Source organism: Camelus dromedarius, chromosome 3 (genome assembly GCF_036321535.1).
Source record: "Camelus dromedarius isolate mCamDro1 chromosome 3, mCamDro1.pat, whole genome shotgun sequence".
Lineage (NCBI taxonomy): Eukaryota > Metazoa > Chordata > Mammalia > Artiodactyla > Camelidae > Camelus > Camelus dromedarius.
In genome coordinates, this window is record NC_087438.1 from 40036126 (window position 1) to 40052118 (window position 15993).

At 40.3% G+C, this 15993-nt stretch overlaps 2 protein-coding genes across 4 annotated transcripts in view; one reads left to right on the forward strand and one right to left on the reverse strand.

The window, feature by feature from the left end:
* DEPDC1B (DEP domain containing 1B) overlaps window positions 1–2646 on the reverse strand; it is a 65698-nt gene extending 63052 nt beyond the window's left edge. For 2 of the 3 annotated variants that reach the window (XM_031445683.2, XM_064480856.1), the window contains exon 1: window positions 2529–2646. In XM_031445683.2, the coding sequence (XP_031301543.2) occupies window positions 2529–2576 (48 nt within the window). In that variant the 5' untranslated portion in view covers window positions 2577–2646. The remainder of the gene's footprint in view (window positions 1–2528) is intronic. The other variant, XM_064480849.1, reaches the window with a different exon arrangement.
* A 4765-nt stretch (window positions 2647–7411) lies between these two features.
* On the forward strand, window positions 7412–8059 carry LOC105084854 (eukaryotic translation initiation factor 3 subunit M-like). The gene has a single exon (XM_064478715.1). It carries the CDS (start codon window positions 7412–7414, stop codon window positions 7979–7981), a length of 570 nt encoding a protein of 189 aa, XP_064334785.1. The 3' UTR covers window positions 7982–8059.
* The last annotated feature ends 7934 nt before the right edge of the window (window positions 8060–15993 follow it).

Below are 15993 nucleotides of genomic sequence, written 5' to 3' on the forward strand. Positions count from 1 at the left end.
AATATTTATTCCATTTCCTTACTTCTTAGTATTAAAAATATTATGATAGTGGTGCTGTAATATAGCATGTGGCCAGGGAGTTCAGAGACAAATAAACACGAGATCTAGATGTACTTGCCACATACTAGCAGTGTGAACTTGATAAAATAAGGGAACTGGACTAGATCATCTTTAGAGTCCATTCAAGCTCTCAGACACAAGAATGGCTATGTCTTCTAAAGTTTACCAGTTGTCTCAGATGATACCACTAACTCAGAATTAAGTCATAGAAAAGTTCAGCAGATTTAAGTAGTTTTCAGAAAAAGCCATTTTCTTTCTCATTATTTCTTTTTAAATAATGATCTATTTACATGTGGGTTACAAAAATGAAAGCTATTTCAGTGAAGATGACTAAGTTGCTAATTAGCTTCTATATTCAGAATGAATTGACTTACAGAGTCTGTAATTTGATTTTGGGTACAGAAATTTACCCAGTCCATAAAATGTTATTTTCAGATTAGACTTTGGTGCTTTAGTAAATGGAGCTCTTTGCATGCCAACAGATTTTTTCCCAAGCTCTTTCTGAAGATCAGGTTGAGGGTGATGTTAGGAGAAGAGGGAAAAGGTAAACTGGAAGGTAGGGGTTGGGGGACGAAACACAAGCTGGGACAGATAAGTAAAGAGAAAACTAATCACAAACTTCATGATTTACCTGATAAAAGCTTTAAAGCACAACTGAATTATGCTCGGGCAAACAGATTTCACAGTGGAGGAAAAGCACCTATACTGATGACTGAGATCACTATAAATCAGGAAGTCTCACTTTAAAAACAAAAAACAAAAAAAACTAGCTATTGTTTTCTGTGTTGTCAAAGATCTTAGTTTAAGATCAAGGTTCTCAAATAGAATAAAGCTGAGAGATGAATTGACTACCTGGGAAATTCTGGTGAAATTGAGGTGTTTTCATTCATTATTCACATAATTTAACTTCCTGCTTAACTTGGCTAGTCTTGGCTAAATTTGACTTGAGTATCACTTCTTGGGGACTGAAGACTTCTGAAGAACAGAGTACTTTTCTTTGTAAATTCCTTCGATAATATTTTAATGTGACTCAGAATCAACAGTGTCTTTCACACAGGCACTCTGCATCTATGAAAAGTGGTACTTTATACAATTCTGTGACTATGAGATTAAAAAACATTTCCAACTATGATGTAATTGATTTTTTTTTTAGTCTAAAGCAGGAAGAATGAGAACTAGTTACCCCAAGATCCAGAGCCTCTCTCTGTTTCCCTTGCATAAGTGCTGTGAATAAATTGGGGGTAGGGGAGTGTTCTTTTCCCTGCACAAAGGAGAGTAAATTTTTTCAAAGTACCTGATAAAGCACAATCTGTATCTGATCCCTAAGGATGGACCTACCAGTAGCCTTGACCCCAGATGGTTTCAAATGGTTAGAGGCAACTGTGAAGTGGAAGCAGACTATTTTTAAAAACCCGATTTGTTCCCTGCCACCACCTTACCTTTTAGAGGCTAGCCCAAAGGAAAACCTAAATTTACATGTGCTGATTTTTTTTAATGAATCATTGTGGGTATCTGTAATAGATTGTTTCCAAAGATGCAATAACTCCTCCTATCCTGTTCTCATCTTTTCCTAGATATCCATTAGGGTGCACAGAACAATGAGACTAATTCCCAAGTTAGCTGTGACCAGAAGTGGTGACAGACCAAGGAAAGCGATCCCTTCCTCCCAAATCACCATTAGGCTTTCATAAAAAGTCGTTTAAAACTTGCCAAGGACATTACCAAATCATCACCACTAATTCCATTACGCTAATCCTTTGAAACAGAAATCACTGAAATCACTTGCTCCAGGTCACAAAGAAATCAAGTACGCCTCCGCACTCTGATCACCAAACTCTTCTCCCAGGAGAAAAGGCCGCACTCTGGACCATCAGGGTCTGCAAAGGCTCTTTCAAACCTTCCTTCCGGGCCCACCCTTCTCATCTAGGTCGGTGCTGGCAGAAACAGAAACGCCAGAAGGAGGAAACGTAGCCAGGGCCACCCACCTCTGCTCTGGGCACCGTTAGAAAGAACCTCAAGTGTCACCACAAGTGACACTCAGGACGAAGACACGCCCTGCCCGGACGGCGGCGAAGGGTGAGCGTTACAGGCGGTGTGCGGCCCTACAGTTAGGGACTGGGTCTTTCCTCTGCCAGCTGCTGGCGCTGGATTCCCGAGGGTAAGGAGGAGAGAGAGGCGGGTGTCACCCTGGTCTTCCCGGCGCTTTAAATCCGGAGGCGCAGTTGATTGGCGAGAACCCAGCAAACGTCTCAGGATTGAAGCTGCGCCCACCCCCCGACGCTCTGGGCCCCCGGCCGCGTTGGCCTTTCTTTGAGCGTCGTCCACAATACGGCCACCGGAGCAGAAACACATCCGGCTTCCAGACCCGGCCTGCCCTGGAGAAGGAAGGACTGAGTAGATGCGGTCGGCGTTCAGACCCGGAATCGCGGAGCCGGTGACTTAGCGCGGACCCCCGCACGCACACTCACCAGCCTGGTGGCCCGGTATGGCCCGGGCCCCACGATGCGGTGCTCCATCGCCCGCACGCAGCGGCGGCTGCGGCCGCCCCAGAGCTGAGCCCCGAGAGCTCGAGACGCCGCAGTTTGAATCCCGAGCCCGCGCGCTGCAGGCGCTGATTGGGTGGCGCGGAGGCACGTGACGGGAACTGAGGCCGGAGCCGCGCGCTCAGCGAGGAGAGGGCGGTGGGCGCCTCCTCCCAGGCCCCCCGCAGCCCAGGGAGCCCAGGCTCACAGTCGCCCGGCCTCGAGTGCATAGCCCACCCTCGCCCGCCCGCTCACACGCAAGCTGTCTCTGCAGAAAGGTCGATGAACGTGTGTGATTCGGTGACGGAAGCACGGCTGGACTACATAGATAAATCCCTGTCCGCCCCTCCAAGTGCGCCGTGAGCCTGGCGGTGCGGCTAAGCTTGGGAGAAGTGGGTGGTGAAATGCAGCGAGTGGACAGCCTCTTCAAGTGGAGGGACGTTTAAAAACTAGATAAGAGCACTTGGTCACAGGGCGTGTCGTCAGCGTGTAAGAACAATAAAGAGCTGGAAAAGAGCCTGACTCAGCTTCCTATATTGTTCTTTTGGTAGTCTTTCCCTGGAATTTGAGTTTTGTTTTGAATAAGACTTAAATTTTCAGAGTTTTGCCACAGGGCTTTGTGTTCTTTTTTGCTGCTCAGAATTTCGCCCTAGGAATTGGTTGTCTGATTTGCAATTGTTCAAAGGGAGAAATGACGTCAGCACTCTATACCTATGACTCAAGTTCGAAGTTCAAATCTGGTCCCCTCAGTGAGTATTCAGGATGAGATATAATAAGAAAGAGATGAGCAAAGGATCAGACTTCCACCCTCCATTAACATCCTTCCTCTATTTGCTGCTTTAGGTCTGTATTTAGCTGCATTTTATAAAGTCCAGAAAATTCCTGGGATGATACGTATGTATTGCTTTTGTAAACAGAAAAGAGCATTAAAGATAATTTTTACTTCCAATCCTTATGAGAACTTTTTTGGTGTTTTTGTTTTGTTTTGTTTTGTTTTGTTTGACAAACAAAACATTTTGGTATCTCCAAACTCCTTGGAAGATAGATTGCTTGTCCTTGGCAAGGGCCACCAATGGGGCACAAGAGACAGAAGGAGAAAAGGAATTAATTTCAGAGCATTGTCTATCTGAGAACTGCCATCGATGGTGGAACTGGGATCAGATACAAAACATCATGCCCTGCTTCCCGAGCATCTTCCCAAGAATCCATCATGAGTCATAGACAAGATAGTTCCTTTTCCTGGATAGGTGTATCTCCCAATGATCTACATATCAGAGACAGTTTTTGTAAATTTAGTTTAAATTGGGCAGCTGATCATCTACCAGTCTTTCAGCATCACATAAAACAGTTGAGAAGCTTCTGTCTCTCTGCCCTAAAATGCCAATGCTTTCTATCTTTCTGACTTATGCTCCAGCCACGATGGTCCTCTTTCTGTTCCTTCTTTCTGTTAACACCTCACAGTCTTTGCAACATTCTCCTACCAGAAATGTTCTTGCCCCAGCTCTTTGCAAGGCCATCTCCATCTCATCATTCAGATCTCAGTTCATATGCTGCCAACCTTAGAAAACCCTTCTTGCAGAGAAGCCTCACACACCTACCCCACTTTTGCACTGATTTATTTTCTTCTTAGCTTACCTGTATCTAGAATTTTTTTATCTTCTACTTCTACAAAAATGATTATCAAATAAAGAGGTTCCACTTTCTGGGAGCATTTTGGGCATCTGTGAGGTTTTCAAAAAGATAGGAGGGCCACTACTGGTATTTTGTGGGCAGGGGAGCTAGATGTCCTGCAATACTTACGACAGGCCACACAGCCAACATTCAGCCCATGTTCTGCATGACTTTTTAGTGTCCACTGGACTTTCAGGTAAATGAAAAACCTATTTGTAATTATTAGAGCCTAAAACCTAACTCTATTTTACATATAAAATAAATACTTTTGGCCAGTTTGAATACACACTGAAGTTTCCAGGAATATTATACTCTGTCTTGTTTGATACAGTACCAAAAGTTACTCACCATGTCAGAAAATCATCAGTAATAGCTACACAGTTCGTGATGTTTGAAATACATATCTGTATCATTCTGTATCTTTGTTGAATTCTTGGGAATTATACATAAAGATGCTATACACTTTAGTTCTTATTTCAAGATGTCCAATATAAAAGAAAAATTACAATACTCAGATGACTTTGTCTTTACCTCTCTTTAATCCAAACTAATTTTTGTAAGTAGATGCAAGTATTTACCTTTTTCATTATATCTTTCTGATGTAATCATGCTTAGGTATTTATTTAAATTTTAAAATGAATATTGCTTTAATATAAATTACTTCCTTTTATTTCACCTTTATACAAAAGAATATTATGTTCATTTTAATTATCTGTAGGTTGATTATCTGTGAATTTCATTTCAGCAGAGTAAAAAGAGTGTTGGCTCTGACTTAGTTGTGAACCACTGCTCTGGTCTAGAACATAAACTCCATGAGATCAAGGACCTCTTGTTTCCTGCTGTACCCCAGTTCCTAGAACAGTATCTGATACACAGTAAATCCTCAAAAAAAATTTTTTTAATATATGATATATCTTTGTTTTAATGTAAAAATGTTTTAACTTACTCATGTAAAATTGAAGCAGGAGAGAGATTCTAAAGTTTATCCTGTCTTTCCATGCCTGAGCATACCACAGTCTTTGCTCCAGATCCATAGGTACGCCAGTTGAATGAGCACAAAAAATGCCAGTTTATTTTTTTTGTCCAATAGACTTATGACTATTGTAACTGAATAATTATCTCTGACTTATCAACTAGGAAAGTTATCCAAATTTGTGGCTAATTCCTAACAACTATAAAGAATGTAACAGTGAGTTATTTTTCTACCTTTATTTTCTACTTATTCTATAATATTATATAAATATATCATAAGCTAGCTCAATTCCTTTTTGGAAAGAGTTACCCACTACTTATAAGAAATAAATTACAATCCTTATATTTGTAAAGCTGCTTTCAAGGCTTTGTCACACCATCTTGTTAGATCCTCAGAACTATTCAGATATGTAAATATGAATAATTCCTCCTTACTGTTGAGAGAAATAAGCTTCAGAGAGGCTAAGTGATTTGCTTAACCAAAGAGGTTAAGTGTTCCATAGCCAGTAATTGACAGGATTTGGATTTGAACCCAGACCTTCTGCTGTGGAGTTTGGTTTGCTTTGGTTTGGTTGCTTGGTTGGTTGGTTTTTACTAATGCTTTTGGGAATCAAAAAGGATAATTTTCAAATATGAAGTAGAATTTCACATACATATTTATGCAGACATATTTCGGAAGAGGGGAAAGGATAAAAACATTTCATAAGTTTATCCAAACAACCCTTCCTAGGAATGAGTTCCATAAATGTTAACACACTTGAGTTCTTTTCAACCCTCTGATTATGGCTTGGCTTGTTATTATGTTTGTATTAATTGGGATTGATTGCATATGAAATATATACTTAATCAGATTACTACCCCCTAAAAAAGCTGAACTCTCAATTATGCCTCCAAAAATTAAAATTCATGTCCATGTTCCACTTTTAATATATTGCTGTGCATACTCTTCTTGGCATATTTAAGTGTGAGGCCATCAAATCCTGTAGAAGCTTTGACTCACCCTCAGAACATCTTTATAAGGGGGCATTAGCACATTCAGAACGGGCAGTTTCACCATCACCACCTAACTTGTCACTCAGATCAGGAAATTACAAGCTGTGGAGTAAAAAGCAACATAGGCATCAAGTATGTTGTGGGGTTGGAAACTGTGCTTCTCAATCATGCTGAGTAGGGAGCGGTTGGGAGCCATGCCTTCAGTCCCTAGGGGATTCCTGACTGCTATATGCAGTCCTGATCCTGCCTGAGAGGTCTCCGAGCCGGTTGGATGGGTCATTTTGAAAGAACTGCTGAAAACCAAGTCTGCTGAAACCCAAGCCACTCAAAGCTTACATTCAACTACAGCCTTTCAGATTGTACTGCAACTGCGTTCAGTAGTGGTGTTTTTTGGCACCTAAGCCAACAAGACTGTCCATTTGCCAAGGTTCTTAAAAGTTGTAAAATCTGTGACTTTATTTCCGCTGCTATAAGTCTGCACTATCGCTTTCCTGTTAGTTATCCCCTGGAGCTGTGTTAGTACTGTTCACTAACAGGGGTATCATGTTCTTGGGGTATGGATAAAGAAGAAAGGCTAAAAATATAAAACCATACTGTTTCATTGAAATTGTGGAATAATATTTGTATTTCAGTATTTAAAAAAAAATAAATGCCCCAAAGAAATAGAGGATTTACATTCATTCATTCGTTTATTCAACAAGCATGTATGAAGACCTACTATGTGCCAGGCACTGTGCCAATCACTGGAATACTGCAGTAGATTAAACAAAGTCCCCATCTCCAGAAGCTGACGTCCTCATGGGGGAGGGGATGGCAAGCCAACTATAATACATAAAATTAAGTAATATATTAGGTGGTAATTGAGTGCTGGCAAGAAAAGGAGGAAAAAGAGGGGAGGGTGGTGGAGGAGGTGAGTGCTATTATGGCTCAGGAAGTCAGGAAAGGACTCTCTGATAAAGTTACATTGGAGGAGACAATCTGAGTGGAACCAAGGTGTAACTGTCTAAAGGAAGACCTTCCAAGCTGATGGAGTACCGGCCCATGTGAAAGCCTGAGGTGGACATATACTTACCACATCCAGGGAAAATGGGAAGGGAGCCATAGTTGCTGGAGTGGAGTGAGTGAAAGGGAGAGTGGAGGAGATGGGGTTGGATACAGAGTGAAGAGGGGCTTTCTAGGCCACATTATGGGCCATGGGATATGGGTTTTATTCCGAATTAGTTGAAAATGTATTAGAAAGTTCTGAAAGTGTCAAGATCTTAAACAGATTTTTAAGCAATCCAAATGCATTTCTCTTTGACCATCTTCTTACTTTAAAACCAGTCAACTTTTTGGAAGGCGAGCTTATTCATGATCTTTTAACCATTTTTGTGAGTGCTAAATTGGCATCATATGTCAAGTTTTATCAGAATAATAAGGACTTCATTGATTCACTTGGTCTCCTACATGAACAGAATATGGCAAAAATGAGACTACTTACTTTTATGGGAATGGCAGTGGAAAACAAAGAAATTTCTTTTGACACAATGCAGCAGGAACTACAGATCGGAGCTGATGATGTTGAGGCATTTGTTACTGATGCGGTAAGAACTAAAATGGTCTATTGCAAAATTGATCAGACCCAGAGAAAAGTAGTTGTCAGCCATAGCACACACCGGACATTTGGAAAACAACAGTGGCAACAGCTCTATGACACACTTAATGCCTGGAAGCAAAACTTGAACAAAGTGAAAAACAGCCTATTGAGTCTTTCTGATACCTGAATTTTTATGCTATATAATTTTGTCCTTTTTGGAAAAAAATCTAAATCATAGTAAAACATAGACTGAAATCTGAAAAAAAAAAAAAAGGATAATGGACTGGGATGGGTGTAGGTGTGGAGTGGAAGCAGGAAAACCAGTTAGGGATACTGTTGCAATACTCTAGTAGGAAAAAATAAATACATTTCATTGGCATATAATGACATTCAACAAATATTTGTGGAGTGAATGAGCAAGTGAAACTAAGCTTCAAAAGTTATGCATCTCCTAAAATCAATTCAATTCATCTTCTCTAAATGTGTATTTCTTAAATGCATGTATTCTACAATATAATATCCAACTTTTATATTTTCAGGTTAACCTATAAAATTTGCTTCCGAACCTACTACTTATTGTTAAAAGATTATCTGTACTTGCTCCGCCCTTTTGAGTTTGGAAACATATAATCCACACCCCATGCCTTGTGTTATAATCGCTCACACACAAACACACACACACACTTCCTGCCACCTCACAATCACACTATTACAAGTTAGCATAAGAAAATCTTTACCAAGGGTCTCGCTGAATGAATTCTCATATTTGGGTATAAGTTCAGTTTCTGGCATATAATAGCCATGCCTCTGTGTTACTATATCTAAGTATAATTCTTTCTATCTAGGAAAGTGACCTGATGGGAAGAAAAAATTTTTAAATAACATTGGTCTGACCAAGGAACATAGGGTGGATTGGAGGAGGAAAATCCTGGAGATAGGAAAGCCATTCAGAAGGTAGTTGAATTAATACAGACATGGAATTCTAAGATCAATGAAGTGTTATGAAAATACCTGTGTAACCTTGGACAAGACCCTTAACTTCTCTTGTGTCTCAGTTTCCTAATCAATAAAATGGAAATAATGATGATATCCACTTCATAGGGTTACTGAAAAACTTAACTGAGGGAAATACATGCAAATTTCTTATAATTCTGCTTCTTTTATATGATAGGCGGTATTCTGAATTTGTCTGTAAGATTCCAGCCTGGCTGTACATACATTTTTCTCCACTTATTCAGTCAAACACTAATTGAGTAAATCTACTAAAGGGATTTTGCACCTGTATTTAAGGACTCAAAACCAGTTGACCTTGGAATGGGGAGATTTTTCTGACTTAATCACATGAGCTTTTTAAGAGGAGAGTGTTTTCTCCAGCTGGCTGTAGATGTCAGAGATTCAAAGAGGAACTGAATTCTGCCACCCTGCATGAGCTTGGAAGCAGATTTTTCACCAGAGCCTCCACAGAGGAACACAGCCTGGCTGCTGCCTTGATTTCTGCCTTCTGACACCTGGTATACTGAGCCGAGCACACAGCCACCCTGTGCCAGACTTTTGACCAGTGTGAGCTAATAAATGCATGCTGTTTTTAAACACTAAGTTTATAGTAACTTCTTATGTGACAATAGAAAACTGATACATCTTGCATATATAAGCCATCAATAAATTCTTATTTTTTTCCTGCTAGAGTATTGCAACAGTATCCCTCACAGGTTTTCCTGCTTCCACTTCACACCTACACCCATCCCAGTCCGTTATCCACACAGTGACGAGAGTGATGCTTAAAAATCTGTTTAAGATCTAGCCACTACATGGCAGTAGAAGAGATAGAAGGAATATCAACATTTAGTGAATGGGTAACTGTAAAGGATGAGAGAGAAAAAATAGCCAAAGATGACTCCAAATGTGTCTGGAAGGCTGGCAGACAGCTTGCACCATAAGCCACAATGAAACAGGAACTGTCTGGGCAGGCAGGAAGGAGCATAGAGAACGGACTTTATTATACACAAGAACCACCAAGGTAGCTTGTCTAAAATTCAGTTTTGTGGATTCCACACAGAGGTGCCTAGGTTCCACTGGTGATTTATGGTTTTGACTCCTTACCAGCAACTCCAAAGATCCATGTACATATTTCTCAAATTTTGATGAGGCTGGTATGCAAGAGAAGTCATCCAGCTTGTACATGAGCCTGGCCAGCCCCTAGGATTTCCTGCTCAATATGGCTTTGATAGTCTCTACTCCTCATGTTTATGCATCTTATGGGGACAATATTATGCTATACTCATGTTTCAGAATTACCCAGGTCAGTGGAATTAGTCCTCATAAATGCCAAAAGACAAAAGAAGTTGGGATTTGGACATGCAGCATTTGATTCACAGTGAAACATCCAAATAGAGATGACCCATGGTTGAAAATATTAGATCATGAGGTCAGGGTGGATTTGGGGAAGTTGAAGTTGCACAGATAAATGAGGACTTTGAGGAAGGAGGAATATAGACAGACGAACAGAGGCCCTTACTGTCCCATTTCAGTGCTTTAGCTTATTACCCTGACTGACCTGTTTCTCTGGCCCTCAATCCTGTTGCTTCATACCTGAGTCTTGGCTTATCTGCCCTCTCCTGGCTCTCCACCTACTGCAATTCCTCAGCCTGTCCTGGGCTGGGGGTAGCTCAGTTAGGGGATTATCCCACTCTCTTGTTTCCCTTCCTGGAGGCTTAAACTCTGGGCATCCATTAAAGACTTTCTCTCCTATTTCACTATCAAGGGCTTAAGAGTCAAGTTTTCACCTCATCAGAATTACAGATCATTACATGGTACAGAACTCTCAGGTAGCAAATAGTCAGATGATAAGCTCCAGTATTAGTACACCAGCTGTCTGACCCATAGCCCCTAAGCTCAGTTTTAAGAAAAATCTAAAAGGTAGGATAAAATTATCTGCACTTTCAAAAGATTCATCACGAATGGTTCCTGAAATAGCAAATATACTTAATACAGCCCAAAGGAATTCAATTTACAAAAAAAAAAAAAAGAAGAAGAAAGAAAGAAAAGAAAGAAAGAAAAAGAAATGGGGGAGAGGAGTAATGTGTAGAACTTTTAGAAAGCACTGCTGCCAGGTCTCACAGCCAGATACTGGTAGGTAGTAAGGTGCCCCGGGCTGGGGTTGCATCCTGAGAGGCAAGATATTTAACAGGCAATTTCTTACTCTTGGTCACAGCAGCAGAGGATCCTGGGAGTCAAGACCCATGGACTACAAACAAATACTGGATCCCAGAGAGTCAGAAGTGAGACAGTGGTGGGCAGCACCAAGCCAGAGCAGGATAAAAATGAGATTGTGAGGCGGAAGCAGTTGGGGAACAAGGAAGGTTTGTGCGCCGGGCTTGGGGCAGGGTGTCTGTACGTGTTGGGCTCTCTTGAAGGGCTAACAAAGGCAACAATGGTTATTGTGTTCGCTTACAACACGGCCACTCTTATTTTTCTTTCAGAGCCAAGTAGCTGAAACTGGCTTGGACATAAAAAACAAAGTTATTTTAAGCATTTGTCCTGACTGCTGATTCCTTTACATCTTGTATTTTCCTTTTGTTTATTTCTCACACAGATCTTTTTCCTTTCTTTTTCTTTTCTTTCAATTTTTTAGTGGATTATAATATATGGAGAAAAGCATACAGATTATCTCTATAGAGTTTGAGAATTTTCACTGACTGAACATATCCTTGTAACCGGCACGTAGATCAAGAAACAAAATATGACCAGCACCTGAGCAGACCTCCAGTCTCCACCCCCGCAAAGATGACTGGTGCAGATCTTCTACCATGTAAGATTAAAAAAGAAACAAGAAAGAGTTTACCCCAGACCAAGAGGGAACAAGAGCCGACTCACAAATTACTGGGAATTTAGTCCATCTACATTGTAACCCAAAAACCAACTGTAAAAAGTGGAGGGGAGGGGATAAAAGGATTATATTTAGTGGACAAAACACATAGAGCATTCGGTTTCAAGCTTGATCAGATATACCATTGGTGGATTTTCCCCTTTCATTTAATATTAGAGAGACTTTCTTGACATTCAAACCTGCTTGACTGCATTTTCTTATCCAGCTGTCTCTGAAAAGTCTCCGATTGGGTTGCTCCTGGAATTAATGACAGAGCAGTGCTTTGAGTCCAGCTCCAATAAGGGATTAGGAGGGAGAGTAGCTCCTCAGAGTTCTATTTGAAGTGAAGCCTGTTTACATACCAGGACCTCAGAGACGCTTATTTAAAAACAGATGCCAGACCTGACTCCAGGTCTCCTGAAGGTAGCTCCTTTGGAGTGTAGGGGCACAGAGGAGTGACCACGGAAAGCTAGTATTATCTGATCAGACAAGCTAAGGGCTAGAGGTGGGGTTCTGCAGGCCCTGCCAGGATGTGTCCTGAGGACCTGGGCAGCATCCTGGGAGAGAGCGCCTCTTACCAGTTCCTCTTTGCTTGATGATGAAGTTACCAAAAATAGCATCTGAAGGAATGTTAATTAAAGGCCATGAGGAGAGTAAAGTCAGGTCTCCAAACTGGGCCAGGAAAAGTACAGAGCCCAAGAAGATGGGAACAGGGGAGGAACAATGAGACAGGAGGCTTGAGGCAGAACCTGGAGTAAGCAGAGAGCTGCAGCGCAAATAGCTAGAACCAATTTTAGCCAGGAGCTTTTAAAGAGGTAAAGACCTCAGCTCCATCTACTAAGGATTCTTGCCCCCAAATTGAAACTAAACTTGACCATACTTATTTTTATGATGCAACTACCAATGTACAAGAAATGCAGAGGATGGAAAAATACGGGTTTGCAACCAGCAACACCTGGAATGTGGGAGCATCTATAAATGACCAGGTATTTGCAATTACAAGGAAGGATGGTGATAGTGGAGGATGGAGAGAAAGAGATTTGAGAGACAAATCAACTAATCACAGCATGTAAACATTACCTGGATCACCATTCTGTAAAAATTATAAAATCTAAACATTTTAAAAAGCAATTGGGAGACAATTGGAAGTTGGAATACTGAACAGATATTTGATGATAATCAAGAATTACAGCTTAAAAGTTGTATTCTAGTTATCTTTTAAAAGACTCAATCTTTGAGGGCAGGGGTTTTAGAAATTTAGCCTGCTTCAGAGTCACCTGGAGAACTTGTTAAAACACAGATTGCTATGCCTTACACTAAGAGTGTCTAATCTGTACAACTTTGTTGGAGATTGAAAATTTCCATTTCTAACAAGCTACATGATGGGTGCACGAGGGTTCTTTCTTACTATTCTCTTTTTTTGTTATGTTTGAAATTCCCACTTTTTAAAGTTTTTTTAGGATAAGGGAAAAGAAAAAATAGAAAAAGCATTTGTCATTATCCAATATCCATTCCTTATTACAAAAGAAAAAGTCTCTCAACAAACTAGAGAATGCAAGGTAGCTTCCTCACCCTAATAATAAGGATCTATGAAAATCCTCAGGTAACAGCATACTTAATGGTGCAAGCCTGAATGCTTTCTTCCTAAGATCAGCAACAAGACAAGGATATCTGCTCTCACCATTTCTATTTGACGTCGTACTGGAGGATCTAGCTAGCACAATGAGGCAAGAAAAAGAACCTAGGTTGGAAAGAGTAAGTAAAACTGCCTTTATTTGCAGACAACATGATAGCCTATGTAAAAACTCCTATGAGGTCTACAAAATACCTAGAACTAATAAGAAATTTCTGCAGTGCTGTGGGCAAGACTAGACACTACAGCTGGGAAGGAGCTGGATGCTGTGTGGAAGGACTCTGTATCTTTATTCTGTAAAGCCTCTAGGAGCCTTTTTCACTTCTGGGTCTGCATCCTCTCACACCCTGGGGTCTTCCCTGGCTCATACTGGAAGTAAATACTGATACCTTGTTTAATCATATTTCTGCAAGGAGAGACTTCCTTAGAGTAGCGGTTCTCAAACTGCACATTGGAGCCACTTGAGGAGCTTCAAAAACTACTGATGCCTGGGTTCCACCTTCACAGATTGTGATTTAATTGCATTGGGGTATGGCCTGGGTATAGGATTTCCAATTCTAATGCACAACCTACTGTGAGAACCATTGCCCTATAGGAATATTTCTGGCCTGGTAACTTCTCTGAATAGTGAGTTTAGAAGGTAAAACTGGGCAAGCATGACTCAGGCTTTACTGGATTTTCTGTGGGATCTCCCTACCTCCAAAGTTTACCAATTCTGTTCTGCTACTCTGAGCCATAAATTGTGTGATAGCAGGCCCTGTGGCAAGGGGCAGAGGCAGCAGGAGGTGGGAGAAGCCTATGGTTTTCCAGGAGTGATTATAACAAGGTGAGTCTAGCTAATTTAGATACAGGGGAGTATCAGCAAGTCCACTTAGTCAACAGACTTAAAGCCACCTACTCTGAACTACCTACTTCCCCAACTTTTATTTGGAAAGAGTTCAAAGAATAGTGACACCTATATACTTGCCACATACATTCAATACATTCATCACTTGTTAGCATTGTACTTCGTTTGCCATCTTTCTCTTTTTTCTTTTCTTTTCTTTTCTTTTTTTTTTTTTTTTGGCTGAACGTATATAGTTCAATAGGTATCTCAAGAACAAGGGCATTTTTCACTTAACCACAATATAATTTTTACCCTCAGGAAATTTAACATTGATACATTACTATCTAATATACAATCCATATTTAACTTTCTCCCATTTATCTCAAAATTTCTTTTGTATTGTCACCAAAAATATCAGCCTCTGTACTCCGAGAGCCAAATTGAGAATTACAGGTAGAGTTTTGGGAGGATATAAAAGAACACCTTTCTTGCTTTGCCTGGTAAAGGGAGTCACAGCAGGCTGATGCCTTAGAGATGGTGAGCCAGTCTTGGAGTTGGGGTCTTGAGGTTTTATAGAAAAACTGGATGGAACAGAAAAGGTGATAACAATCAGGGCATTTTACAGGGTGTTACATTCTCTACATCTTGATAAGAACTTGCTGTTGTTATGGAGGAATTGAGGGGGGTCTGCCTATTTTCTTGAGGTTCAGTCCATGACCTTCTTTCAAGACCTCTGGGGTAAAAGGATAAGTTATTCTAAGAAAACAGTACACAGGGAGGGGGGCCTGTTCATCATAAGATCAGTTTAGCTAGAAGTACAAGCCTGAACAACTCAAAGAGCAATTTTGTTAGTTTTCTTACTCTTTCAGCACCTGTTTTAGAACCATACACTGCGTTTAACTGTCTTGTCTCTTTACTCACCATAATCTAGAATAATCTCCCTCCTTTTAAGAAGACATGACAAGTTTGAAGAGGCCAGACCATCTGTATCATAGAATATGCCATAATGATGCTTCCTTATGATTAATTCATGTTGGATATTAAGCAAGAATACCATGTCCATGATGTTATGTGCTTCCAATTGCATCACATCAGGAAGAACATAATGTCAGCTTGTTCCATTATCTCTGATGCCAGATTTAACCACTTGGGTTAAGGTAGTGCCCACCAGATCTCTTCATTTTAAAGGTATCTTTTCCCTTTGTACTTAATACATAACCTGTCAGCTGACACTGTGAGCTTATATGAATATCCTGTTCCCCAACAAACTTACACTCATTGGTTTTAGCATCTATGGAAAATCAGTTATTACAATGATGCTTGCAAAAAGTGATTTTCTAATTCTATTATTCCTTCTGCATTTTTAATCTGGAATTCTTTTGTAAAGAAGAGCTTTCCTCCCTTCCCCTCACTGCCTGCTTTTTTTGAATATCATTATGGACTCATGGATTCCTTTATTTAATGAATTATGGCCCATTACTGTCATTTGTCTTCTTGAAACCAGCTCTTGTGTTGTTTCCATATATCCCCATTAGTCTTTAAATAGTGTGTTTATTTCTGCTACAAGATGGTTTAAGCTCATCTAATATATTTCCTTCTCAAGACCTGGAATCAACAATTTCTCCAAGGAGTACCCATTCCTTTTAATTGCAGATGGTATTTGTCACATCATTTCTCTTCAAAACTTAACAGTGAAGCTTTTTATCTTTATCTGCCTGACTCCTGAATCTATCTCCAAGTTCGTTCCAAACTTGGGCAGGTGAAAAATAAGGTCTTAGGTATTAACCCCTCTACTCTTCAATACCTGACCCAGCATAATATAGAATAGGGTTACATCTTTACATATCTATATTGACCCAACAAATTAAAAGAAAA

What these genes read in the sequence shown, in the direction of transcription:
- LOC105084854 (XM_064478715.1), top strand. Translation starts at nt 7,412, where the DNA reads ATGGGATATGGGTTTTATTCCGAATTAGTTGAAAATGTATTAGAAAGT.